The 26,352-nt window shown below is 41.2% G+C and overlaps 1 protein-coding gene across 1 annotated transcript in view; it reads left to right on the top strand.

Moving 5' to 3' along the window:
• The window catches only part of Adamts12 (ADAM metallopeptidase with thrombospondin type 1 motif 12), a 286,260-nt gene that overhangs the window by 56,649 nt on the left and 203,259 nt on the right, over positions 1-26,352 (top strand). Inside the window, exon 3 of the mRNA XM_021649372.2 lies at positions 22,841-22,991. Within this exon, the coding sequence (XP_021505047.1) occupies positions 22,841-22,991 (151 nt within the window). The remainder of the gene's footprint in view (positions 1-22,840; positions 22,992-26,352) is intronic.

The raw sequence follows: 26,352 nt of genomic DNA, 5'->3' as shown, positions 1-26,352 counted from the left end.
GGTTTTTCTCTTTTGTTGGTTTGGGGCTTTGAAACATTTATCTTTCAGGCGTCTAGACATACAAGGTTGTATGGGTAAAGGATTAGTAAAATGGTATATAGGAATTTAGGGCTGGAAGAAGGTAGGCTGACTTCCTTTAGAGTTGGAGATTAAAAACACTTAGTAACTTGGCTCTGGCTACTGTGGTGTGTGCGTGTGTGTGTGTGTGTGTGTGTGTGTGTGTGTGTGTGTCTTTGTCTGTGTATGGTAGTAGTCGTGCTGAGGTTTAGATTTTATGACTTTGCAGCATCGCAGTGTTGTTCATGCTGTCTTATTTGGATACTTTTTTTTAACTTTAAACCTAATTGTGACCTGTGGGTTATTTCAATGCAATAACTACCAGAAACCGATTCTTGCTGAGAGCCAGAAGTTAGAACCAGCTGTGCCTGTGAGAAACTATGACCCAGATGCAAGAAATTAGGGCAGAGCCACTAAGATATCTCAGTAAGTAAAGGTGCTTGCTGATGGTCTGAATTCAATCCACAAGACGTGCACGGTGGAAGAGCCTAACCCCACACTCCGTCCTCTGACCAGGAACAGTGGAAGAAAGATGTAGGAGAAAGGAAACAGAAGAGGAAGATATACCTAAATACTGTATGTGGTTCTTCAAATACATGAACATGAAGGGAACTTTTTGAAAAAATTCTAGAACTCTCATCATTTACCATATATCATCCAGAAATTGTTCTGTAACCCCATTAGGTACAACAGTAAGTATGATAATGTTTGAAAATGCCTATAATTTGAAGAGATTCATACTACAATACAGAGGTACAGCAGCATGGTGATAGGGGTTTGTTCAAAAGTCACAGCCAAAGGGAAGGCGTGGGCATAGAACCGTGATACCTAGTTGGAAGGGAGAGGATGCACTCTAGTCATCCGTCCATTCCAAGGACAGGGTAGAGGGTGATGCGCATGAGATTTTCTTTCATTTTTCTCTCTGCTGGTCAGTTGGGAACACCCAGTAACTGCGACATTAGAAAACCGAACCACAGAGAGCTCTGAAGTGGCTGGCTCAAGCTGCTCTGAGCATTGCCTCTGTGTCACTACCAACACATCACCGTTGCTGTCACAGCCCTCTGCTCTCAAACCTGCTGGGAATGCAACTGATGGATTCTTCCCAGCCACCAGCAAATTCCCTCCTGCCTGGACAGAATTATTAATTTTCACTTTCCTGCCTTGAGACAGCAGGGAGGGAGGCTACAGACTCCTCCCTCAGCTTTTCCCTTCTAGAATCACGTCCCCAAGAGTGCACTACTTATGATGCTGTGGGGTACAGGAAAAGGAGGTTAACATGTTTCTATCCACTCCTTGATTAGGGATGCTTCTTAGTTCAAGGGGGGAGGGAAGAAACAAATGTTTGGACAGTGTTGTGGTTTTATTGACACTTATACCAGGTTTTATTCCCTGGATTCCTACCAAGAGACAGTGGTTGTTTCTCTTGAGCTATGAGGCCCTGTGCTTCAGGCTTGACTGCTGCCACACTGTCTCTTGGCTAGTGTGAGTCTTCTTTCTGTTTTGTGGGAAATTTACATAATGTCTACAACGTATTTAAACTCCTATGTTTTCACAATCCTGAATCTTTGCTGACCACTGGGCAAGGAGCTGGGAGATTTGAAGGAAGCCCAGTTTCTGCATCTGAATGTCACCATGAGGAAGATAAAGATGTCTCTTTTACCTCTAGCTGGTACATCTGAGTAATCTTGCCTTTTCTCTCTTGCCTCTCTCCTCCCCCTGCCAACTCCTTCTTTCCTTTCTACTTCTCTCAGTGTACTTTATACCGTTAGTGAGTCATTACCAAGTTTTATGAAGTTTTTTTTTTGTTTTTAACTCTGTGTGTTTTTTTTTAAATTTTTCATCAATTACACTTTATTCATTCTGCATCCCCCCATAAGCCCCTCCCTCCTCCCCTCCCAATCCCACCCTCCCTCCTCCCTCTGCTTGCATGCCACTCCCCAAGTCCACTAATAGGGGAGGTGCTCCTCTCCTTTCTGATCTTAGTCCATCAGTTCACATCAAAAGTGGCTGCATTGTCCTCTACTATGGCCTGGTAAGGCTGCTCCCCTCCAGGGGGAGGTGATCAAAGAGCAGGCCAATCAGATTATGTCAGAGGCAGTCCCTCTTCACATTACTATGTAACCCAATTGGACTCTGAACTGCCCTGGGCTACATCTGTGCAGGGGTTCTGGGTTATCTCCATGAATAGTCCTTGGTTGGAGTATGAGTCTCTAGGAAGTTCCCTGTGTTCAAATTTTCTTGTTCTGTTGCTCTCCTTGTGGAGACCCTGTCCTCTCCAGCTCTTACTATTTCCCAGTTCTTACCTAAAATTCCATTCACTCTGCCCAACCGTTGCCCATCCGGCTCAGCATCTGCTTTGATAGTCTGAAGGGCAGAGGCTTTCAGAGGCCCTCTGTGGTAGGTTCCTAGGTTGTTTCCTGTTTTCTTCTTCTTCTGATGTCCATCCTCTTTGCCTTTCCGGATGGGGTTTGGACATTTTAGTTAGGGTCCTCTCTCTTGCTTAGTTTCTTTAGATGCATAGGTTTTAGTGGGTTTGTCCTATGTTGTATGTCTATATGAGTGAGTATATACCATGTGTGTCTTTTTTGCTTCTGGGACAACTCACTCAGGATGATCCTTTCCAGATCCCACCATTTACCTGCAAATTTCATGATTTCCTTATTTTTCATTGCTGAGTAATATTCCATTGTGTAGATGTACCACAATTTCTGCATCCATTCTTCAGTTGAGGGGCATCTGGGTTGTTTCCAGCTTCTGGCTATTACAAATAAAGCTGCTACAAACATGGTTGAGCAAATGTCCTTTTTGTGTACTTGAGCCTCTTTTGGATATATGCCCACTAGTGGTATAGCTGGATCTTGAGGAAGCGCTATTCCTAGTTGTCTGAGAAAGCACTGAAGTTTTTAAAATACTGAATACAAGAGGAAATCCAGGCCCTTCTCAAAGTCACTTATTTTAACTAGAAGGTAATATTATGCCAGTGTTTGTTTATTAAGTGATGTGGACCCCTGCTTGCTGTCAAAAAGGGGCCATCTGTTGACAGATGCCGCGTTCCAGAGCAGTCGTGTGAGTGGTGACTGTGGAATGTCCCATCTGATGGCTGAGACAAGAGCCAGGATACACAGCAATTCTCGAGCTGAGCTGATTGTATACATAAGATCATCTAAGCTAGGCAAAGAGTTCCTCTCCCCTCATTTGAATGAGGCTGTGAGCCTCTTCAGACAGGAGGGCTTTGTGTTGTTTGTTTTCAGGTGTCAGCATCCTGGAAACTCCCTAAAGCATAACAGATGATCAGTGCATGTTCATCCTAACAGAAAAAAAAGCTACTCCTTCCTTATCCTGCTTTCACTTTGTCTTCGTATAATTCGGGGGGGGGGGAATCACTTTCTTTACACATGGGAAATGTGTCTGTAATCATGAGAGTCTGAGGTCCCCCGGGGTCTAAGATGTGATATTAGGACATAGGCAGCAGGTGGAGAAACCAGAAATAATTTCTGGACTGCTGTGGAGGCAGAGCCTTCCCACTGGATGATGGAACTCATTTCCTACCGCATTTGTGTCTGCATGTGGCTCCCAGCAGGAGCCAGGATTCCAGCTGCCAGTGCTATCGCCAAACCAGCTTTGTATATGTGATGATTACAGCTACAGTTCTTGTAGCTATTTCAGTTCATACTCTCCCCACCTCACCCAAACACACACACACACGCCCACACACACGCACACATGTGCTTGAGACAAGATTTACATTATGTATCCCAGGTTGGCCTTGAACTCACTGTTGTAAACCCAAAAATCCTCCTGTCCTCGCTTCCCAAGCTCTAGGATTGTGTATGCCACTAAGCCTAGCTCCTTCCCTTAGGAAGACTGTTCTCTTTATGAACTAGCCTTCATGCGGATGGTAAATGTTTTGTCTATTGATGCTGAAAATGGTGAGAATTTCAAGCCATTTATTAGGCTAGTTCAGGAACCCTTTGAGCATTCATAAGTCCAGTGGTCAGTGCTTCTTGATGGTTACCTTAATTTTATTATTCTACCCTTTCAAAGGGATGTTTCATTTAACAACAATGGAAACCTTTTACCCCTTATCTCAGCAACCTGATGTTTCAGAGGGATATTTTTTTTTTTTCACAATCAGCAACATAAAGTCAGAAAGGGCAACTGAAAGTGCTACTTTAAGATGTTTTATACAACCTTCCAAAAATGAAAAAAAAAAAAAATCCCACAGAGTAATGAATGAAGATGCTTCAAAGGAAAGACAATACTCTGTGAAAGTGAGAGTCTGGTTTTACAACCTCTGAATTAGACATCCAAACCTCTTTTTAGCCATGGGGCCCATTTATGGTCACAAGCAAGTAAGATTAGATTTTAATCACAACTGCATTATCCCACCTCATCCCCTCTAGCATCTCTTGCTGGTCTTACCCCCACCTCCCCTGCCCAAAGTAGTTCTTCCTTTTGTTTTAATAGCATATTATATTCTATCAACATTGTTCTCCCTCTGGCTCCCTTAAGAACCGTGTTTTCTTAATATATCACATCATTTTTGTTTCTCCTCCCTCCTTCATCATCTTATTGTATGAAAAACTCTGTGTGTGTGTGGGTGTGTGTGTTGTGGAGTACATGCTCGTGTATGCACAGCTGTATGTACCAGTGTGTGTGATCTGAGACCATAGGAGGCCACTGGGCATCGTCCACTATTACTCTACATTTTATTTTTTCAAGAGTGTAGTCCCTGAGCCTGGATCATCAAACTCCAGTCATCCTTCTGTCTTCATCTACAACCAGGTTGGGCATAGCTACACCTGGCCTTCATGTAGGTGCTGGGATTTAAATTCAGGTCGTAATGTTTGCATAGCAAGCACTTTTCACCTGCTAAGCCATCAATCTCACCCAATAAACATTTTTTTAAAAATCTGTTATTTGATTTTCTGTGTTGAATTCAAGTTATATTTTTTAGTTCGTTTTGTATATGACTGTTCAGTAACATAAAATTTCGTCTTAGCGCAATTCCATTTTTTATCCTACATTCTGTGCTACTTCACACATATATTTGAAATATATATGTATATATATATACATATATATACATACTATATATATATATATATACATATGAATTTGGAAGGGAGAAATGCAAACTACTTTTCTGTAGATCACATTTCCATTTCATGCTATGGATTCAAGCAGAGATAATCCAAACAAATTCAGCTGTGCAGATAAGAAGCCATCATTTAGTGAGGCTCTAATTAGACATGTAGGAATTTACCAGCTGGTAAGGAAGAAAGCAAAAGCAAGCCACCTCTTGGGTGGCATTCTACTGCAGTCTCTGACCCCCAGTGTCTCTGCAGACTCTGTTCTCTGACACGCAGCTGCTGCAGCTGCCCTGTTGGCTTCTTTTTACTGGAAGATTGGCAGCTGATTCCATTCCTGTACTTCGGTGCTTTCTTCAGATGATCTCTGCTACTCAGCGTGGTCCCTAGTTTGTCACAAGGTAAGCCCTTGGGGCTTGTTAGAAATGCAGCCTTCCAAGCCCACCCAGATACTCAGAGTCAGGACAGACATTCAACGAGATTCCCGAGTGATTCTCACATGCTTAAGCTGTCAGAAGCATTGAATTAGATGACCTTTTGGCATTCATCTCAGTTCAATAATTTCAAGATCCAGTGATGTTATGGGTGAATGCAGATGCACAGCTGTTGTTTTGTGTAGGTGTGTGTGTATAATAAAACTTTCCTCTTTACCTCAGAGCACAAAACCCCAGACTGAGTATTGCTTTTCTCCAAATTCACACTCATGGCTGTTCAAGTAATCCAGGGAAGCAATGCTATTCCTAATACCGTATTCCACACTGTAATGTGAACTAGGGATGACACTGGGATTGTTTTTGCTTACAATATTTCTCCTTTCCTCTCCTCTAGTGTTTTCAGCAACAGAGAATCACTTCAAAAATTGGAAAACAGTGATTCTCATGCAAAAAAATATATGTAGTGAGAAATGAGAAAAGTAACTAGCAAACTAAAGTAACTAGCAAAGTAAAGCTAGTTAAAAGATGCCAATAGTTAACGCAGGAAAATTAAAGAATGCTACGAGAGGATGCCAGGGAAAAACAAAGTAACATTGCACAAAACAAATGTCCTTTTCTTCTGGACTGTAGCCATTTGTATTTCTACTGAATAAAAATAACTCAGCTTTTCCATCTTCTGCTACTTATTTGTAACTCTACAATCTGGTGTCTCCTTCAAAGTAAATTGTAACTCAGACGGAGTAGATAGTTTTATGTCAACTTGACATAAGCTAAAGTCACCTGAGAGGAGGGAAGCTCAATTGAGAAAATGCCTTTATTTTTAAGGCATTTTCTTAATTAGTGACTGATGGGGAGGTGCCACTATGGGTGGCACCACCCCTGGGCTGGTGGTCCTGGGTTCTATAAGAAAGCAGGCTCATCAAGCCATAAAGAGCAAGCCACTAAGCAGCACCCCTGCATGGCCTCTGCATCAGCTCCTGCCTCCAGAGTTTCTGTCCTGACTTCATTCTATGATGAACAGTGATATGGATGCTTAACCCTTTCCTCCCCAACTTGCTTTTGGGTCATGCTGTTTCAACACAGCAAAAGAAATTCTAAGATGCCTGCCAAGATGGAACTGAAATAAGTCTCAATGGGATGTCTTTAAGTAAGGGGTCTACTTCTTCTCACTGGCAATTTTGGTTTAGAATTATTCATGATTGTACATAGCAAGCAGTCATGTGCTCAGCACTTGTGGTGTGGCTTATCTTTAACATGCTGTAAGTAGATGATACTTACAATAAATTGAAGCTAATGAAAAAGTTTCCAGGTTGAGCCCTGCTCTTAGCAGTGGGACAGGCCTGGCACCGATACAGAACTCTTACGTCCTCAAGGCTCCCCTATCACAGCCTGGAGACTCCCAGAAAAGAATGATCTCATTTTTTTTTATTCAGGCATGTATTTTGTCATTTTTGTCATGTGAACAAAAGACCCTTATAAAAAGGTCTCTATCTCCTTTTATCTCACCATTTGAAATGTACCTTAATTTTATAGATGTATGAAGCACTGTGAAATCAGACATGTGTATAGTCTGCAATGGTGAAATAAAGATAACATTTCAGTCTTCTTAAGCCTTCAAGAACTGTTTTTATTAAAATATAATTAGATGTATTGGTGGACTACACTTTAGTATTTTAATACTTGAATACACTATGTACTGGTCAAATTAGGGTAATTAACATCTCTAGCTCATTGTTTTGTGTTTGGAGCAGTTAAGCATCTCTCTTTTAGTTTCTCATGAAGTATATTACAGGTTAGTGTGAACTGTACCCACCAATGTTCTATAGAATATTAGAACAGTTTCGTTTTCTCTAATGAGGTTTTGGTATCAACATAAACAACCTCCCTCTCTCCCAACCTTTCTCAGCCTCCGGTAATCACTATATGTTCTCTTTCAGACCTTAGACAATACCCACATATCAGAGAGATTATGTAACATTTGTGTTTCTGCATCTGAGATGTTACTTAACAATGCCCCTCCATTGATTTTGCTGTAAATTAGTGTTTTATATTGAAGGCTGAATGATATTCACCCATCTATCACATTTTCTTTGTAGAGCCATGTGTTGATGTGAGTTAGAGTTGATTCTATAACTTACGCTATTGCTCAGTCTTTGGCCTCCCAGCTCAGGTATGGCTGATGCAATGATTAGAAGCTACATCTGAAATCTAAGTGGTCAAAGAATTTGATCTCACCTTGTCGGTTTTGGTGAACTAAAAGCAGTTGCCCAGGTTGCTTGTTGAGAGGGACTGTGAGACGGGCAGAAGTGTGGAGCAATGATGCCAGGAACGCATAACCGTACTTGCTATTATGTAGGAAGAAGCCAGATAAATGAGGCAGGTGGCAGAGTGAGGGCCACACTTCTTCCATATTTGGTCTGGGTTAGTTGTTCACTTTTCTGTGCTATCATGACCACTATCTACCCACCATGTTCTTCATCTTTCAGAATTGAAACACTCTACCTGTTAAACGTCGTCCCTATTTTCACCAGATGGATATTTCTTTTTTCAAGCTCAATTCCCGGATAATGCAAAGTAATTATTTTAGAGTATTTAGAATATTAAAGAAAATTAAAAAAGAAGAAGAACATTAGACAGGTTGGAGAGATTGGTTTCTTTGTGAAACCTTCTCTACTTGGACACTGAGGCGCCAGCTCATTTTTGTCTGGTTTATCAAGATGTGCTGCCAGGCAGTGCTGAGGACCTACTCATTCACTAAGATCGAAAAACTTAGTGTGATACTTTCCCAAGCCCTTAGCTTCAAATTCCCTCCAAGACAATGATTGAAATATAATTAAGATTTAAGTGTCATTTATTCAGCATCAGTTGTTGAATGTGCATGTGTTGAGCTTTTATAATGTGTTGGGATGGTTGCTAAGCAATACGGAGATAACTGAACAAACAGATGAAAACAACCACCATGGACCTAAAATTCTGGCACAGAGAGCAGCATTAACCATGGCTATTCTGGCAAACATAAGCGGCTCTATACAGTGTAGGGAATGCTCTGATGTAAAGTAAGGGGGGTCATGACAAAGGGGTCGTTTCAGGTGGGAGTGCTTTTGGCACAGGGATGGGAACGAGGGTAGAATTTGAGGGCAAGAGTTTGAAAAACCATTTTCTTCATTGTTTCCAGTCCCAATATAAAGATAATTCTCTGCAGAGACCTCTGAATTTGTCTAAAGCTATACTTCAGGATCTTTGAAAAGATGTTTTAAAAATGTCTCTACATTGTGACAAAAACTCTAAAAAGTTCCGTGCACATAATTATGAGGTTTGGAGTTGTCTGTGTGTCCTGAAACCAAGCAAATCACAGGTGTTGAGGAATTTCTCCTGCCCCTGCAGCAGCATAAAAGTCACCCCAAATGCCTAGGAAAGATTACACAGTGTCCCACAGTCTCCCCGGGGGCTCCAGGAAGGTTGTGATTTGATCTGAATGAGGTCTCATGTTCCCCAGGCATTTCAAGTTTTCCTGTACTATTTGAAACTTGGAAACAATCAGGACCTATCACATAAGGCATTTCCTCTTTATGCCCTTGAGGCCAACCAGAATGTTCTGGAAAGGTCCCTCTGGAGTCTTTGGAACGATGATCATGCTGGCCATGGATAAGAATTTGTCAGATGGTTGTCATAGTGTTAAAAAAAGCAATTGTCTGCCACTCCCAATGAATGAGACTATCTGAGAGGAAACTATTACTAGGGTGTAATTGTGACTAGTGGAAAACACATCACTGAGACCAGCAAGCTGAAAGGAAGGATACACATGTACATTGCTTGCAGAAGTAAGCATATGTCGCCCAGAGTGCTTTGTGGGAGGAGCTGTGAGGTGGGTAGGTGAGGGGTAAGAGTGCTATGTGTGGGTAAGAGTGTCAGGAATACACAACAGAGTGTACAATGCCACAGAAGGGAGTTGTGTGAGGAGAGCAAGATAAATACCATACAGTAGGACAGGTATTCCAGCTTGTATGGTTTCAGTTACTTGCCTGAGATCTAAGGGAACCAATAACACATGAAAGGTTCACACCAGGACATAACTCTGCATATCTTAATTTCCTGATCTCTCTATCATCCCTTTTTATCTCTCACATCCAGTAAATGTTCGTAATCAGCTGTCCCTGGGCAGGGCTTTATGTTTCTAATTTTGTTCTCCAGAAGACAAAGAACTGTATTTCAACATTAACAACTTTGACATTTTCTTCTTGATTGTTACTGTAATGATTTTAGTAAAACAATCTTGGGTTTGAGACGGACCCTTTGCTGGCTAGTTTTATGTCAACTTGACACTTTGGAAGAGGAAACCTTAATTGAGAAAGCCCCTACTGGATTGTCCTGCAGGCAAACCTTGGTGCATTTTCTTGATTGATAATTGGGAGAGTCCAACTCACTGGAAATGGTGCTGCTTCTGGGATGCTGTTCCTAAGTGACAGAAGAAAGAAGATTAGCAATCAACAAGGAAAACGCCAGTAAGCAGAACTCTTCATAGCCTCTACCAGTTTCTGCCTCTGGCATCCTGCCCTGACTTCCTGCTCTGATTTTCCTAGATGATGAACTACAAGCCTCAAGAAGAAATAAACCCTTTCCTCCCCACATTGGTTTTGCTCATGATTTTATTCCAGTAATAGAAGCCCTAACGAAGACAAACTCAAAACATAATTTTATTTATTTATTTATTGATGATTGTTAAGGCGAATAGCATGGCGTCATCTTCAGTTCTTTCAAAAATTTGGGGTATTTCAAGTTGATAAAATTTCCATGGGGCAAAGTGCCATTATTTCCAAGGCTAGATAATGGATACTACTTGAATACTAGTTTTATTTGGGTTTTGGTAATCTAAACACTGTTTTCTATCACTAATTTTATACATTTATATCGTGAGTTTTAGTTTTTCCTATACCCATTCCCTTCTTACCCCTGTTTCTTACAAGTTCTCATCTGCTTTCATGTCTTATTTGTATATATGACTCACTAAGTTCAGTTAGCATTTTTGCCAGAGCAGAGTGGGAGGTTTTTTATTGAAATGAGGGCAACATACCAGTGGCTACAACACTGAAGAAAATGAGACCCTTCTTCCAACAATCATTAACTCTCAATAGTTCCCCACGGAGGGTTGGTTCTTAAAGGGCCCCTTCCCTATCCATGATGAAATGTCGATGGAGCCAGTTGTGTGCAGAAAACCACAACTGATGGCAGCCTAATTCTGGGTGGCCTCATCCCTCCTTTTGTAATTGATGTATCTAATCCATATTGCATTAGTTTCTTATCTCTCATTTAACTAGAAGTTGTGTCACTCAAACAACCCAGATAAACCTTAAAATATTTAGAGTTCTGCAAGTCAATAATTCAAAATGGGTCTCAGTGTATCAGAACAGAAGTGCCGCTTTTGGAGACTCTTGGAGATAATCCCAGCCTTTCCCTGCATTTGGAGGTCATTTCTATCACACAGTCAATGGCCCCATTTTTCTTCTACAAAGCCTGCACCACTGGACTAGCTTTTCCTAATCTAGCTACTGTTTTGGACTCTCTTTTCTTTTGGCCTCCTCCACTTAGAGTAATCCTAAGTACGGGCATCTTTAATAGACATGAGAGGAGGGGCAATATTCTGCCACACACATATTGTCTGAATTTTAGTTGTCTCTTAATTATGTGCATTTTACTGTATAACAATTTGTGCAGCTTTTTATCATGCCATTAAGTGCTCCTGGCCACTGTTATGAATGGACTCTTACTTTACCACAGAGATCATTTGCATCAAAAAAATTATAGCTGAAGCTCAAAATGTACTATAAAAGAAAAGGCATGGACATTTAAAACTAAGTGATTTGGAATAATGAAATTAAATGACAAGTCTTTTAAAATGGGCATGGCCTCGTTCCGTACAGCAAGCACATCTTGTATTTCAACATATTTAAAATCATAGACCATGGAAAATCCAGTCCTGCTGCATCATTGAATGTGAGTGAAAATCCTAACGCTTCCAAAAGCTTAATGGTACTATTATTTTCCTTGTAGCTAGCAACTGTATTTTTTTTTAAATCACCCTTGTAGTTTTAGAGATGGACTCTTCAAGCATGAACTACACACTGGGCTTCCTTAACATCGATGAGTCAAGAGAGTGATGACTTAAGGAAGGAGGGGAGCTGGAGTGTGAGGCCAGGAGCGATGTCAGTGCAGCCCACTCTGGCCACGTGGAGGCCGCCAGCTCTACTCTTCCTGGAGGACTCCTGCTTGCTCTTGAACAGCTGGCCTGTGCATGCAGTAACTGCCACCAAAGTATTTTATTAAAGCTGGAAAAAAAAAATTTGTCTTGTTTTATAAGGTACTCAATCTACCCTTCCTGTATGGATTAAGATCCTGTTACTTAAACCTGTGACTTTATACAAGTAATACACAATAATAAAAACTCAAAGGAAAACCTGCTCCATCTTCTCTTCTCTTACCTTCCTCATTGTTTGTGTTGATTTCCTTTACCCTGCTTTGTTTTCCAGAGGAGTATCTTCCCTCTCATCTGTTATGATCTCCTCTCTTCTTACTTGTTCTTAGTCACTTCTTCTGGAGTGCTCAAGTAAGCAACATAATTGGAAAGCTGGTGACTAGATACTAGAAATGAATGTGTGTGTGTGTAAACTTGGTGTTTGAAACAATTTTTGAGGTAGAATATGTTTACCTCACTTTCCCCCTTCCCTCTCCTCCCTCCAGCTCCTTTCAAGTGCCTTACCTCCAACTCTTTCCATGCCCTCTCACATTGATAGCCTCTCTGTCTTTATTATTGTTATATACACTTATTTATATGTATAGATATGTACGACTATATAAATACAACTTTCTGAGTCCATTTTTGTCATTTGTATGTATGGTTTCAGGGCTGAGAACTTTGTATTAGATAATCGATTAGGGGCTCATCCCAAGAAGAAGCTAATTCTCCCTTCTTCAGCACTCATTAGGTGCATGTGGCTCTTTGTCTATGCTATTTTCTCTCTTCTATGTTAGCATTATCTATTGATACTATTCCAGTCTTGTTTATGCAGTCAGTTTTGTGAGAGACTATTACGCAGGAGTCATCCTCGTGTTCTGACTCTCAAAGTCATTCTTTGCTCTCTTCCACGATGTTTCCTGAGCCATAGAAATATAGGAACTGTGTATCCATTGGGGCTGAGCTCCCCCTGATTTGTTCATTTCTGCATTATGTTCAGTTGTGATTTTCTGTGATGGTCTCCATTTGCTATAAAGAAGAAGCTTCTTTGATGAGGGATGGTAGCTACACTTATACCACACATTTGCATTGTAGGATGATCACCAGTTTTCTTAGGCAAAGCAATGGAATGGTGATTATACATGGGACTACCATCTTAGGACATACATTGTGATGTATGTTAAGCACAATTGCCATAATATCTACAGATAATCTTCAGACATCGAAGGCCATGAGTTATTTGTTGGATCTAAGTGAATATGAGAGTGTGTTACGTTAAGTGGATGCTATTTGCTTTTGAAAAATTTCAAAACAATATATTGGAGAAAGAGGTGGAAAATCGTCCACCATTCTTTTGACCAACCCCCCCTCTACAGTGTTGTGTGCGGTGTCGGCCCTGCTTGCAGAGACATGTGGCTCTGGTGCAGCAGGCTAGTTCTGTGGTACTTGTTCATAACTGTGTGCTACTGTTCACAGGCTGATCTCACTCGGATGCTGACAGAACACCAAAAATACAGGGAAGTTAACCTCCAATGCATATCAATTTGAGACCTTAAGGGAAAAAAAATCATTAAGCTTCAGGAAGCTTGAGACTTTCCTTCCTGACTGTTGTCAGTATCTATTTTTTTTTTCCAATTCTGAAGCTCATTTCCTGCATCCCAGATCATCTGGTAAAGAAAATTGATTTTTTTTTTGTTAGAAGATGAAGTAACTCCTTCTGATTAAATCAAATTGTTGTCATACCAATTTCTTCCCTGAAGAATTTTATTTCTGTGAGGGGAAAACCCCTCACAGTTTCCACTATTTAATTTCTTCAAAGTTGATGGAATTGGTATGCTGGACTTCCCATTTCCAAATCTTATGCTCTCTTGAAAGATTTATTGACAAGCTGTGGTAGAAACACGGCTGCAGAAGAATTAACACAATGGCCGGTGACAGAGTGTCAAAGGAAATAGAAGCATTGAGATAGAACAGAGACCACTTCGAGGTACACATAAAAACACACAATGTACTTCAGTTGACATTACAGATTAAAGAATGGACATATTTTGCCATCATTCCAGGGACAAAATTAATAGGAGACTGAATCTCATGCCATAATGAACAGTGGTTTCTAACAATTAGGATAGTTTAGTGGGAATGCATGACTTTAAAAGTTTTGGGTCTTCATTAGTGTGGATGAGTAGAGGTGATGAGCTAGATCCCTAACAGTTGACAGATGGAGCCTTTGAAATTCAAGCAGTGCTAACTAAGACTCTGATTTCATAAGAGGTAGGCATTGTTTCTGACTCTATGCTGTGTATCAGGCACTGTCATGGGCGTTAATGTGCCATTCACTCTTAACATCTGCACCAAAAGCACATTCCACCCTTTCACCCAGTGTGACCAAGAACACACAGCATGCAATAGGGTAAGAATACAAATGTATATTTAATTCTAAAATTCAAATTTCAGTGCTCACTATATCAATGGTTTGGATCTGCAGGTTGTAATCCATTAATGTAATCATTAATTTAGTGTGTTGGAATTAGAATTTCAAACAATTGAGGAGTGGACTGCTGTGGTAATGTAGTGGTGGAGTTTTGCCTTGCACAAGTGAGGCCGAGGCCCTGCATTCTATCTCAGCCCTGGCGAGAGCGTGGGGAGGGGGGAGAGCAATTGATGTATAACAAAATAGAATTCTGTATGTTTGAATGTCTTCAACACAGGGAACGTACTTGTGGCTGTCGGTCATAACCAATGTCCTATCCTCATGAACCCTCAAACTTCCAGACTTCCTGTTGTGTGACTTCACTTTCCTGACTTGTTCACTCTCCTAGAGTGCTATGATAAATGACCACTACTATAGCGGAACAGAACAACACAAATTTACTCTATTATCTTCTGTCATTGTATCTCCAAGAATGCACTCTGATTTGCCTGCTTTTCTCTTGTAAAGGCTTCCCTGATTACGCTGATCAATGATGAAAATCTAGGGCAATTTCTCTGTCTAAGATCCGTATTTAATTATACCGGCAAACTGCTCCTTATTGCAGTGTAAAGTAACATTTGCAGCGTTGGGGGAACAGGATGTTACCTCTTTGGGGGCTATATTTATCCTAAACACAATACTTGCTTTGCAAACTCTGTAAAGTTTGTAAACTTACCACTGCAGGTGGTATCATTCTCTAGGCAGAAGAATCATGAACTGTTCAAGAGTGGATCTCTAGCATGAGTGCATTAATTCATTGCTCTCTGCTTTTGGTCGTGGATTAAACATTGTTAGTTTTTGAATCTGAAATGTGCTCCAAAACTCATTTTTAACACTTGTTCTCTATCGGTGAGGCTATTTTGGGAGGCTGTGGAACCTTTATGATACAGCATCTTTGAAGGTTATAAACTGACCCGTGATCCTGTTCCAACTTTCTACTTCCTTCTCTGCCATGATGTGAACAGCCTGTGCCACGTGACCCCATCAATGCGAACTGAGCTGTTGCAAGGTGCCTTCCCTGTGGTGATTGACTGAATTCCTTTCAGCTAGTGGGCTAGAATAAATTGTTCCCCTGTCACATTCAAAAGTCTGTAATGTAAATCCTAGTATTTCTGTTCCAACCGCCACTTGCAACATGGAATTGTAAGTCATGTAAGCTCTTTCTTCCTTATGTTGCTTTTGCTGGGGTATCTTATCACAGCAATTTGAAGCAAAATTAAGATACCAGCTGATTGTTAGATCAAGAAGATGACCTCACTTTCACAAAGAGAGTTAGAGGCTCTTGTTTTATATTGCTTCAACTACTGTCCTCTGTTTCCTCTCACTGTATTCTTGACATAGGCCTGGTACTATCAACCACACAAAAATATCAAGAAAACAATATGTAGGCTGGAGAGATGGCTCAGAGGTGAAGAGCTGCTCTTCCAAAGGTCCTGAGTTCAATTCCCAGCAACAACATGGCGGCTCATAACCATCTCTAATGAGATCTGGTGTTCTCTTTTAGCAAGAAGGTATACATGCAGGCAGAACACTGTATACATAATAAATAAATGGCTTCAAAAAAGCAACATGTATCTCACTGAAGATACTACAGGTGAACAAACACAAGGATTTATACTACATATCTTAGACCATCTTCAAATGGAACGATCTCCACCCACTCCTTTCATGTCTTCCTGTTTACTCTTAGTGAGTTTGTCTTCCTTCTATTCTCTTTCTTGTGCCTCTTTATCCTCTGATGCCCCTTTAACTACACCTGGATTAATGTGGAGATCCTTAGCAATTTAAGATCCTCTCAGCTGCTATTTACCTTACCTTCTGCCCTTTAATCTTGTCTTCAAGGGTTTAAAAAAAAATATCGACCCAAGTAGAAAAATCCCATTTGTACTTAGTTAAAAAAATAGTCTAATTACTCAAATCTATTTTATCCAAAGCATTATGGAGGGTGACATTTACTATGTTGAACTTATTATTATTATTTTTTTACAGCTGAGACAGGAATGGGCTATAAAAAGTGGAAACTGAGTATGTGATTTTTCTCTAAAGAAACAACCCTTAAAATGATTTTTTTTTGTTTTGTTTTCTGTTTTTATAGCTATTAGATGGATGGAAATATTTGTCAATGCACCAATTCATGGCTTTAAAACTGTACATTAGATGTCTTCATTAATCGTTACTTTTTACTTCGGTGACAGTGAAGCAAATGTGCTATAAGATCCCATACGGTTAATTTATACCCATCGCAAGGCCAGCAGAGGTCATCCTCTTTGCCAGGGTCAGCATTAAACCTCCTGGAATTTCTGGGTCTCAAGTGTTCACAGTGAGCAAGAGGATGGTCCTGTGGTCACAGTAGCTGTTTTTCATGGCTGCTGTGTTCTTCATTGTGGGTGTGGGAGCCTTTCCCATCAGGGAGAAGGAAGACAAGGCAGGGATATTTTCTTCATATCCCAGGAAGGACTTTGTGTTCTCACAGTAAGGACAGCTTCTAGTTTGAAAATGATGGCCTGCTGTGTCATGAGACTGAAGTCACCTTAATGGCTCTCTGATCCAGACAGGAGAGAGAGTGCTTTTGCGTTTGGAGTTTTCGCCCATTGTTCTCTCTAATAACCTGTTTCCCTGGCTTCCAATATGCTAGCAATTTCTCCCCCTAGCCCCTGCCACTTTTATTGGACTCTTCATTTTTCTGGGGAAGATAAGGCAAACAAGGGCGCAGGGTGACTAGTTGAAATTGTTTTAAAATAAAATTAGACACAGAGAAATCTTGAAAGGAGAAAATGTTTTGGTGGGTCCATTATTGGGAGAAGAGGGTAGATCCAGGGGCCTCTGAGCCTCTGACACCATCTGTTGCTCAGAACTAGGAGTTTCAAAAGGTGCAGCCTCCTGTTTGGAGCCCACCTTTACTACCCAGGACAGTGTTGGGAGCAAGTCTATTGAGTTTTTCCATGCTACAGTGGTTTTTGGCTGATAGTTCTTAGCTTACCTAGGAATGGAGTTTGCAATGGGTGGGGGGAAGGGAAAGAAAAGGAAAAGAACCTTTAAAAAAGTTTAGGGATAATTTCAGAGGGATACTTCACCACTTATATGCAGAATCCTTTATACTTTCTTTTTTCTTTTCTCTTTCTTTCTTTCTTTCTTTCTTTCTTTCTTTCTTTCTTTCTTTCTTTCTTTCTTTCTTTCTTTCTTTCTCTCTCTCTCTTTTTCTCTCTTATTTCAATTACTTTACATCACAAGGGTGCCCCTTCCCTCCTCTCCTTCCAGTCCCTCCTGCCCTTCTCCCCTTCCCCCAGAAAAAGGGAGCCCCCTCTCCCTATATCAAGCCTCCCCAGTACATCAAGTCACATCAAAACTGAGCATATCCTCATCCCCTGAGGCCAGGCAAGGCAGTGCTGCCAGGGGGAAATGATCCAAAAGCAGGCAATAGAGTCCATGTTAGAAATAACCCCCCTCCACTTGCCAGGCATCCCATATGAAGACCAAGCCACCCATTGGCTACATTGTGAGGTTCCTGTCTCCTCCAGGTCCTTCCATCTTCCCTCAGCACTTCCACAGGACCTTCGAAGCTCAGCCCCATGCTTGACTGCAAATCCCATCATCTGTCTTCATCTGCTGCTGGCTGGAGTCTCTCAGGTGAAAGTCAAGTTAGGCTCCTGTCTGCAAGTACAACAAGCATCATTAATAGTGTCAGAGACTGGCTCTCTACTGTGGGGTGGGTCTCAGGTTGGGCCAAATATTAGTTTGGCATTCTCTCAATCTTGTTCCCTCTTTATTCCTGCACTTCTTGTAGGCAGGGTAATTTTTAGATCAAAGGTTTTGTTGGTGAGTTGGTTTTCCCCTTCTTCCACTAGCAAAATTCTTAGAGACAAAAAGATTTCACATTTCAAATCGGAAACATAGTCAGGTAGGAGATCTATTTACTAGAATGTTTTCCAACTTTTGTGAAACACCTTTGCACTATCTTGGCCTGCAGTGACGCTGTGGGCATGCTTTGCAGTTTCACATCTGTGGAGTGCTCTTTACAACTTGTGTTTAGCTATTTTCATACTTGGGAATTTCTTGATACTGAGGCAAGCTAATGTTTTAATTGAACCATTACTACTGTATTCATTTATTTCACATTACTGTGATACAACACCTAGAAAAGTGACCAATGGAAGAAACACACACACACACACACACAAACACACACAGAGAGAGGCCTAGTTTCATTTGTTGTTTTGATGTGTACCATGACTTAAAACAACTAAGGGCAGAAATAGGCTTATTTGGTTGCCACAATTCAAGGAAGAAACCTAGATGCATTTGAAGACATACTAGCTTAGGAACTGTGCTTGCTTCTTCCTGGAATATGTCTTAAACCCCCCTCCCCCCACTCCTGCCCTATGCTGAAGGTTAATTTGAAGCTTTTGCTCTAAGATTCTAGCAGAAAGGAAGACCCAGGCTTGTAATAATTCTGTTCCACTGAGACTTCTGCAGTGGACTTCATTCCATTGTGTGTCCAATCAACATGGATTATCCACCAATCAGCGTGGTGTCTTCTGGCCCTGCCTTGTCTTAGACCTATGGGAAGGGCTTTCCTTGGGGGACAGTGAAGACCAGAAAAATGTTACTTCCAGGTCTTTGGAGCGAATCAGATTCAGTAATGTGACTCTGGGGTGTAGAATATCAGAGTGATTACATTTTTTCCTTCTTATGCCACCAATGGCTGAATCTGAATTGTGATCTGAAACACTGTAGACTAATTTCTTACTGTTAGGTATCAGGATAATAGAGTCCTTTGGGGATGTTGTTGATTACAAAGCAGAATAGGAAACTTCTTGACTGCAGGTGAATATTCCCTTTATGAAAGATGTGTACTTGGGAACTTGACAGTTACTGTACATATCTTTACATGCTTGTAATGCTATAAAACTTATTTTTTTTTTCAATGCAGTTTATTCAGGAACATTGAACAATCCTCGGACCCCGGGGAAAGCCAGCCCACAGCTTAAATAGCCTCTGGGTAGCCAACCCAGGCGTGCCACGGGGGCAATGCAGATAGGTCCACATACATGGAAGCAAGCCAGATCCTCGGCCTTAGCCAAATGTGGAGTTGTTCGTGACAGAGAGCACTCACCATCGGGAAGGTGGAAGGCAGAAACCAGCTCCATCTTTAAGGCATAGCATTCCGCAGCTCTCTACAGTTCCCCCTTTTTGTTTTAGACGCATCAGGCAAGAGTAGAGGTCTGATCTCTGATATTAGAAATAAATTGGGACTTTGTACAGATGCTCATTTAGGTGTCATCCACCCAAAGAGCATCAGACCCGTCCGATACCTTTTACTCAGAGGCGGGACCTGGGGCATCAACCCGCATGCAATCAGACATGCTCTTCTCTGGGTCCAAAGCGGCTGACCCTGAGTGCAGTGCTTAGCCTCGCATCCTGAGCATATCATTTTAGCTTTTTATGGTATCCAACCATGCTTGGGGAGAATGTCCTGCTTCAATGGCTGTAAAGGCCTGAATGATCATGGCTGCATCACACTGTTGTGAGACTCTAATCTTGCATATATACCACAGGCAAACCAAGGAGACCAACACCAGAAGGCCTGCTAAAACTTATTTTAATCCTATTTAAAATTACATTTAAAGGGTGGTAGTGTTTGGAAGCATTTACAGATATTTCTAAGTTGAAACAGTTAAGTGAGTTCATTCCTAAAAGTCGTTAGCAGTGTCCTGACATTGATAGGTAGGGAAGGAAGGAGAAAGTATGACAGAGGAGGAAGAAGGAAGAGTTAGTCTGTTGTGGGCTTCACCCCAAGCCTCCTTTTGTGTTGGTTTCCCTGACTAGTGAATTCACAGTATTTCCTCAATTCTTTCCCCAATCTTCCTGAAAGCTACGACTGGGATGGAGAGGGCTCTGATTAAGAGTTTGCAGAGTTGTAGAGTGTTGTGGAAAAGTAGGAGGAAGGATAAAGGGAGCCAGAGGGGTCAAGGACACAAGAAGACCTACAGAATAATCTAAACTGGGCCCATTGGGGTTCACAGAGACTGAACCACCAACCGAAGAGCTTGCATGGACAGAACTTATACCTTCTATGCATATGTAGCAAATGAGCAGCTTGGTCATCATATAGGTCCCCTAACAACAGGAGTAGGGCCTATCTGTGAATCTGCAACCTACTGCTGCACCACTTTCCCCTAGATGGGCTGCCTTGTCACTCCCCTGTGGGAGAGAATGTACTTAGTCCTGAGGTTACTTGAGTGGATTGGTACCAAGTGGGAACCTTCCCTTCTCTGGGAGGAGGGAGAGGGGAGAATGAGAAGAGGGGATGTGGGGATGCAACTGAGATGAGAGGAGTGAGGGGGCTGGAATCAGGATGTAAAGTGATTAAATAAATAAATATAAATAAATAGATAAGTAAGTAAGCAAGCAAATAAATAAATAAATAAATAAATGGGCGGGGGAAGAGTTAGAGCTGAAAATAGAAAGATGATTTTCCAGGGTAGCTTGCTTCAGGCAAATATGAAACCAGCCCTCCTATTGGAAGCAAACTGTTTTTATCCATCACATCTGGCTTTTCCTAAGAAGAGATGAAGACACTGGGACCACTGGGCCACCTGACACTATAAGCACATATCTGTGTTTATGCTTTGGAAAAGACAAGCAAACATCTTAACCTGCAAACACCCCTGCTCTACTCCTCACTGGTGTTTCTTCATTCTCTCTCCTGCCTGTTCCCTTCTGCACGACCCTTGTACATGGGTTTTGCAGCAGGCGGCCCTACCTGTGCTCACACAGGTCTTTTGTTTCCCTTCCACTGATGCATTCCCAGCCCTCTGGACTCTCCTTCCAGCTTCTTCAAACTATTGAAACAGATCTCTGTGTTGTGTGCTTGCAGGCATGACCCCATGGAAGAATATAAATGTAAGGAAGCTTCTAGGAGAATGTGTGGATCTCAGGCATTTTTGTTCTTATCGACTGGAGAACAGTCAGGCCCTCAGTTGGAGTTCTGCTTGCTTCTTTGAGACTGAAGAATTCCTGATTAACCCTTCTTGGAGGTTTTGCAGTTGCTTCCTTGAGGGACATTAGTATTTTAGTTGATAACAGTGCACAAATGACCAGAGCCCTGGCTCTCTGCCAAGCTCCGGCCTTTTGTTTCTGTGGCACAAATGAGCTTCATTAGCAGGAGGCTGGCTTTCTTCTGTCATGTTGGTCTCCGACTCACAGCATAAATAGAAACAAATCTCCATAATGCATGGAGTCTATTTTCACTGTTTTATTGCAATTACTTGGTACTGTTCTCTGGGTCTTGTCAGCTGTTTCTGTCACACAAGGTTTTCTCAGACAAAGCTACAGATAAAAAAATATCATATGTTCTAGGAAGTGTCAGAGTAGAAACAAACCAGAGGTTAGATGTCAAACATCACATAGACTACTTCCACAAGCTTCCTCTCACCTGATGCTCCACCAGCCCTGTGGAGTAGTTGACATTGCTGCCTCTTTCATGTGAGGATGGTGGCTCACAGTTTTGAGCAATCTATTCAAAGTCACACAGTTATTTTCACAACTCACAGTAAAGTGGTTTTATCTTTCTGTTATTCTCCTTATTATGTCATTTTGAGGTTAGCCATCAAAATAGGAAAGTGATTTCAAGACTAGTGTTGAAGTCTGGTTATATTGCTGTCTACACTGATAGGTAGTAGAAGAGAAACAAGTACTTAGAGGACACCCAAACTGAGAAGAGCCTTCCTAGGCTCCTGTTTGACTGATCTAGTCAACTAGTCTTATCAGTGGAGCTAAGCAACATTAGGCTGAGATGTATGGAGGGAGGAGCCTGAAACTGAAGCCTTTCCCAGTCTCCCACAAGTCCCCAGTGTCCAGGTTTATATTGGTGAACTAATAGTTAATGACCCGCCACTTTGATTCTTGAGATCCCAACTCTATGAAATGACATAGTCAAAAGGCCAAAAAAGGCCTAATGCTAGGTAAGGTTCCGAACCCTACCTTCTCTAAAAGTCCTGTGTAGATGAACTCATCTGTCCCTCACAATAACCTCTGGTTATCCCCGTGTTTCAGATGAGATCTGAGGAACTGAGCAAGTCATCATGTTTCTTTGTTTTCCTGAGTGAGGCATTACATGTATCCAGGAAAGTAATTTGGTGATCATATGATCATATATCCCACACAGACAAGTGTTCTGGTATCAAGGCTTTGGGGGCATAGGCATGGACTCCATGGGGGCAAGCAGAAGCAGGTCTCTTATTTGCGGTCCATAAGCATCCAAAGGTGATTCTAAGGAGGATCTAGGAAGCCGAACAACTGCATGTGACATTTTGGATTTGTGTGGACATGTGGACTTATTTATAAGTGTCTCAAAGGCATCTGTGACAAATCATTCACTACTCACCATTATAAAAAACATTTGTTCCAATTATTCATGTGTATCAGTTTTACAACGTCCAATGGCAGAGTGAGAGCACTGTTTCTAAGATTTTCAGAAATTACCAAGGTCTACATAATGTTTCACTTTAATAATTTTCTTTGCAACTCTCATGCACCTATTTATTGAATGTATTTACAGACTGGATTTTTCCATCTACCACATGGAGACTTTTTCATTGAGCCTGTTAAAAAACATCCACTGACCGAGGAAGGGTACCACCCTCATGTCGTATACAGGAGACAGAGCTCCAGAGCTCCAGAGACAAAGGAGTCCACCTGCGGATTAAAGGGTATCGTGACTTCAACATTTTCATAGATAAGGATTGTTTTGTTTTGATATGTATTTTCAAGCATGACCTCTTCAGCCAAGTCTGGTAGGTGTGACTGTACTCTCCAAAGACTTAGAAGACAGAGACACGAGGACCATGAATACAAATCCGGCCTGAGCTTCATACCCAGATCTATTCTGTGTTAAAAAAAATCCTCTCCAGAATGTCTCAGAAAAAAATAACTTAAAGACGTAATGCTTTTAAAAAATTGACAATATGATATTACATTAGTGTTAATGTAAACTATTAACAAACAGCTGGCAGCTCATCAGGCCTGCTTACAGAAGGCAGATTCAAATGTTTGATAATGATGTGCGAAAGGAAACCAAAACGCTTATCAACACATTATTAGATGATGAGTTTAGCAATGCTTCTGGGTACGCTGTGCTGTGTTTGACATTGGCTGAGCCATATTCCCTGCCTCATATCCTCCTGGCCCATTTCCTCCTACCAATGATCCCTGTCCCTTTGTCCCTCTATTTCCCTGTGCTCTCTGCTCCCTCCATTTCCTTCCCCACTCTCTTTCCCTGTCCCTCTGCCCCCTGTCTCTCTGCCCTCTGCCCTGCCCATGATCTGAGCTACTCCTTTCTTTCTTTCCCTGGAGAGTTATGATCTTGGAGGAGTTAGGGGAAGGGAAAACCATGATCAAAATATATTACATGAAAAAATTAATAAAAAGGATGTATTTATTCTTTCCACTTTCATAAAAGGAAAAAGAAAATGTTTTTCACAGAAAAACTGATCTAAGCAACATCCTGCAACCTCACATTTTCTTCAATGTGTAGAAAATAAAAACTATGTAAAAGGGCTCCTAAAACTGGAATACATTTTCAAATATTATATATATTTGTATTATATATATTATATATTATATATGTATAAGGATATTATATACATATATATTATCTATTTCTTCAGAGGAAAAACTAAAGGTGTCAGAAAAAAAGAACAAAACTATTATTTTATGTCTTAAGGATTTGGAAGCCCCCAAATAGCTGCTGAGGAATGCAGCTCTGTGCTCAGTGCTTCAGGGAAGGATGAGGGGCACTGGGCACACTTCTCAAAAACATTCCTGGGACTTCTTTCTATAGTCTCAGTAGTGAATGTAAACATCAGGAAACTTTTAAATATGTAATGTTTGATGTGCATAAAATCAAATGGCTGCTTTAATTCCTTACCTCTGGTAAGTGATTGCAACTGGGTTCTACACTACCCAATTTACTGTGTAAATCTTGTAGAAACCGTGACTAGAAAGGAGGGCACCAATCAGGTGGCTGATTGGATGGCTGAAAGTGCCAATTCACATCATCTCAATGTAAAATTTAGGATGTTGTTTGCCACAAACCCAATCACTGGATAATTATCCTATTCCTATTATGCTTTGGGTATTTGAGAATGTGTTGTGTGTATGACTTTATAGCTTTAAGGTAGAGTTCAAGGTCTGGCTTTCCAGCACAACTAGGAGAATTACTAGGGCAATAGGTGAATTTGCCTGGACAGTTGTTTCATGGAATGAGTTAAAACTATCCGTCACCTACCTACTTCTAACACTTGAACTCAGTTGAGATGTGGGCTGATTACAAATACACCGAGGGGCTGGAGAGTTGCCACAGTAGATAAGAGCACGCACTGCTCTTGCGGCGTACCAAGCTTCAACCCCCAGCACTCACGTGGGAGCTTAAAACTGTCCGTAAGTCCAGATGCTGTGCCCTCTTCTAGCCTCCTCCTATGATATACATACATACGTACATGAAAATACTCACACATATAAAATAAATGAATCTTTTAGGCAGTGAACTGATTATAGCAAATGTTTAGTCATGCAGACAGATGAAAAGATAGAAAAATAATGGGATTTGCAAATATCACAGTCACTATTTTATCACACATGAAAGCACAATTATGATACTTGTCAAACTACTTCATATGGTTTCTAAAAAGACCTCCTCCCTCAACTTCTTTCTCAGAATGATCTTCCTATTGTCAATTTCTCTAAGGACATTCTAAGAGTCTATAATGGACACATTTTTTTTTCCACTTTAGAATTCTTCAGAGTGTCAGAATCAATCATCTGTGCTCACAGGGACTTTGCCAATGCACCGTGAGGCCTCTTCCAATGAGGCAGCAGCTGTGGCTCGGAGAAAAGAGACAGTTTTCAAAAGCATCAAACCGGTTAGCGTGGGAGCTCAGCCAAGTTCATAAGCCACAGTTTTATTATTCCTCAGGCTTTGGGTTACTTCAGTAGCTCAATGCTACTTTAAGCTTTTTCTCAGTATTGATCTTCTTTCATTGGCCATTCTCACAAGCCCTCTTAGGATACATGCACACTCCTTCTGATAAGTGTGTTAGCTAAAACTAGAAAAATAAATCATTGAAATGAAACTGATACAGACAACTTTTTTTTTTTTTTTTTTTTTTGCCAAGAAGAAACCAGAGTGTATCAGTTTATGCTCTAGGTAACACTAACAGAAAGAAGAAATAGATATTGAAGAGGTACTGGTTGCCTGAACTATCTCTTTTCCTGAAACAATACTAAAGTGACTCAAGACTATCTAATGAGCTCGTACATATTCTCAAACTATATAGACTTTAGGGCTTTTAACTTGGTAGAGTAAGATGTAACAACAGTAGTCTAATGAGTCCCTGCTCTCCCGCAGACATGATGGAGTCAACTGTGGGCACCGTCGTCCTCGGCTGATATTAAAATATGCTTGGTGCTTAGGGCGGACTGCTGCTGCATGGCTGAATTATTATTGCTGGGATGATATAAAACTGATGGCCCTGACCACGTGTACCGCATTCTGACTTTCTGATGTGCTCCAGCAGGGAAACGGATGAACTCCTTTCCGCTGAAGTTTGACCCTCCGCTTGCTTGTATTTCCCACATGGAAAGGTGTAGGGGATTTTGCAGCCGGTGTCAGGATTTGCACGTGATGATAGCTTGTTTTTTATTTGAGTGCCGTAACTATTTCCTCGATCTCTCATGCTGGAGTTGTCTGATTTTCTGAGTTCTTGCTAAATCCTGATGCATTTCTTGTTTTCTCTAAGACCAACATTCTGGAACCTTTGCTAAATAATGAGAACTCTGCCACCTTTATGCTCTCTCTTAATCAGTAAAGATTAAAATAGAGCCCTTTGTCTTGAGATTACTGGTGAGGTGTGTCACCCTGGGGCATGAGTGGCTGTTGGGTGGAAATGTTTAGGAAGCTGAGGAAGTTGATATTGGGCAGATGACAACAGCTACAGGGTAGTATGTGGCAGGAAGCTGTCCTGGCAGACACGGCCAGAGCCTGATTTTACTCATCAGGATTCCAGGCTGGAA

The sequence above is a fragment of the Meriones unguiculatus genome, chromosome 3 (assembly GCF_030254825.1).
Source record: "Meriones unguiculatus strain TT.TT164.6M chromosome 3, Bangor_MerUng_6.1, whole genome shotgun sequence".
In the NCBI taxonomy this organism is placed as follows: Eukaryota; Metazoa; Chordata; class Mammalia; order Rodentia; family Muridae; genus Meriones; species Meriones unguiculatus.
Note: the sequence above shows the minus strand (reverse complement) of the source record. Positions and strands in the feature narration are given on the sequence as shown.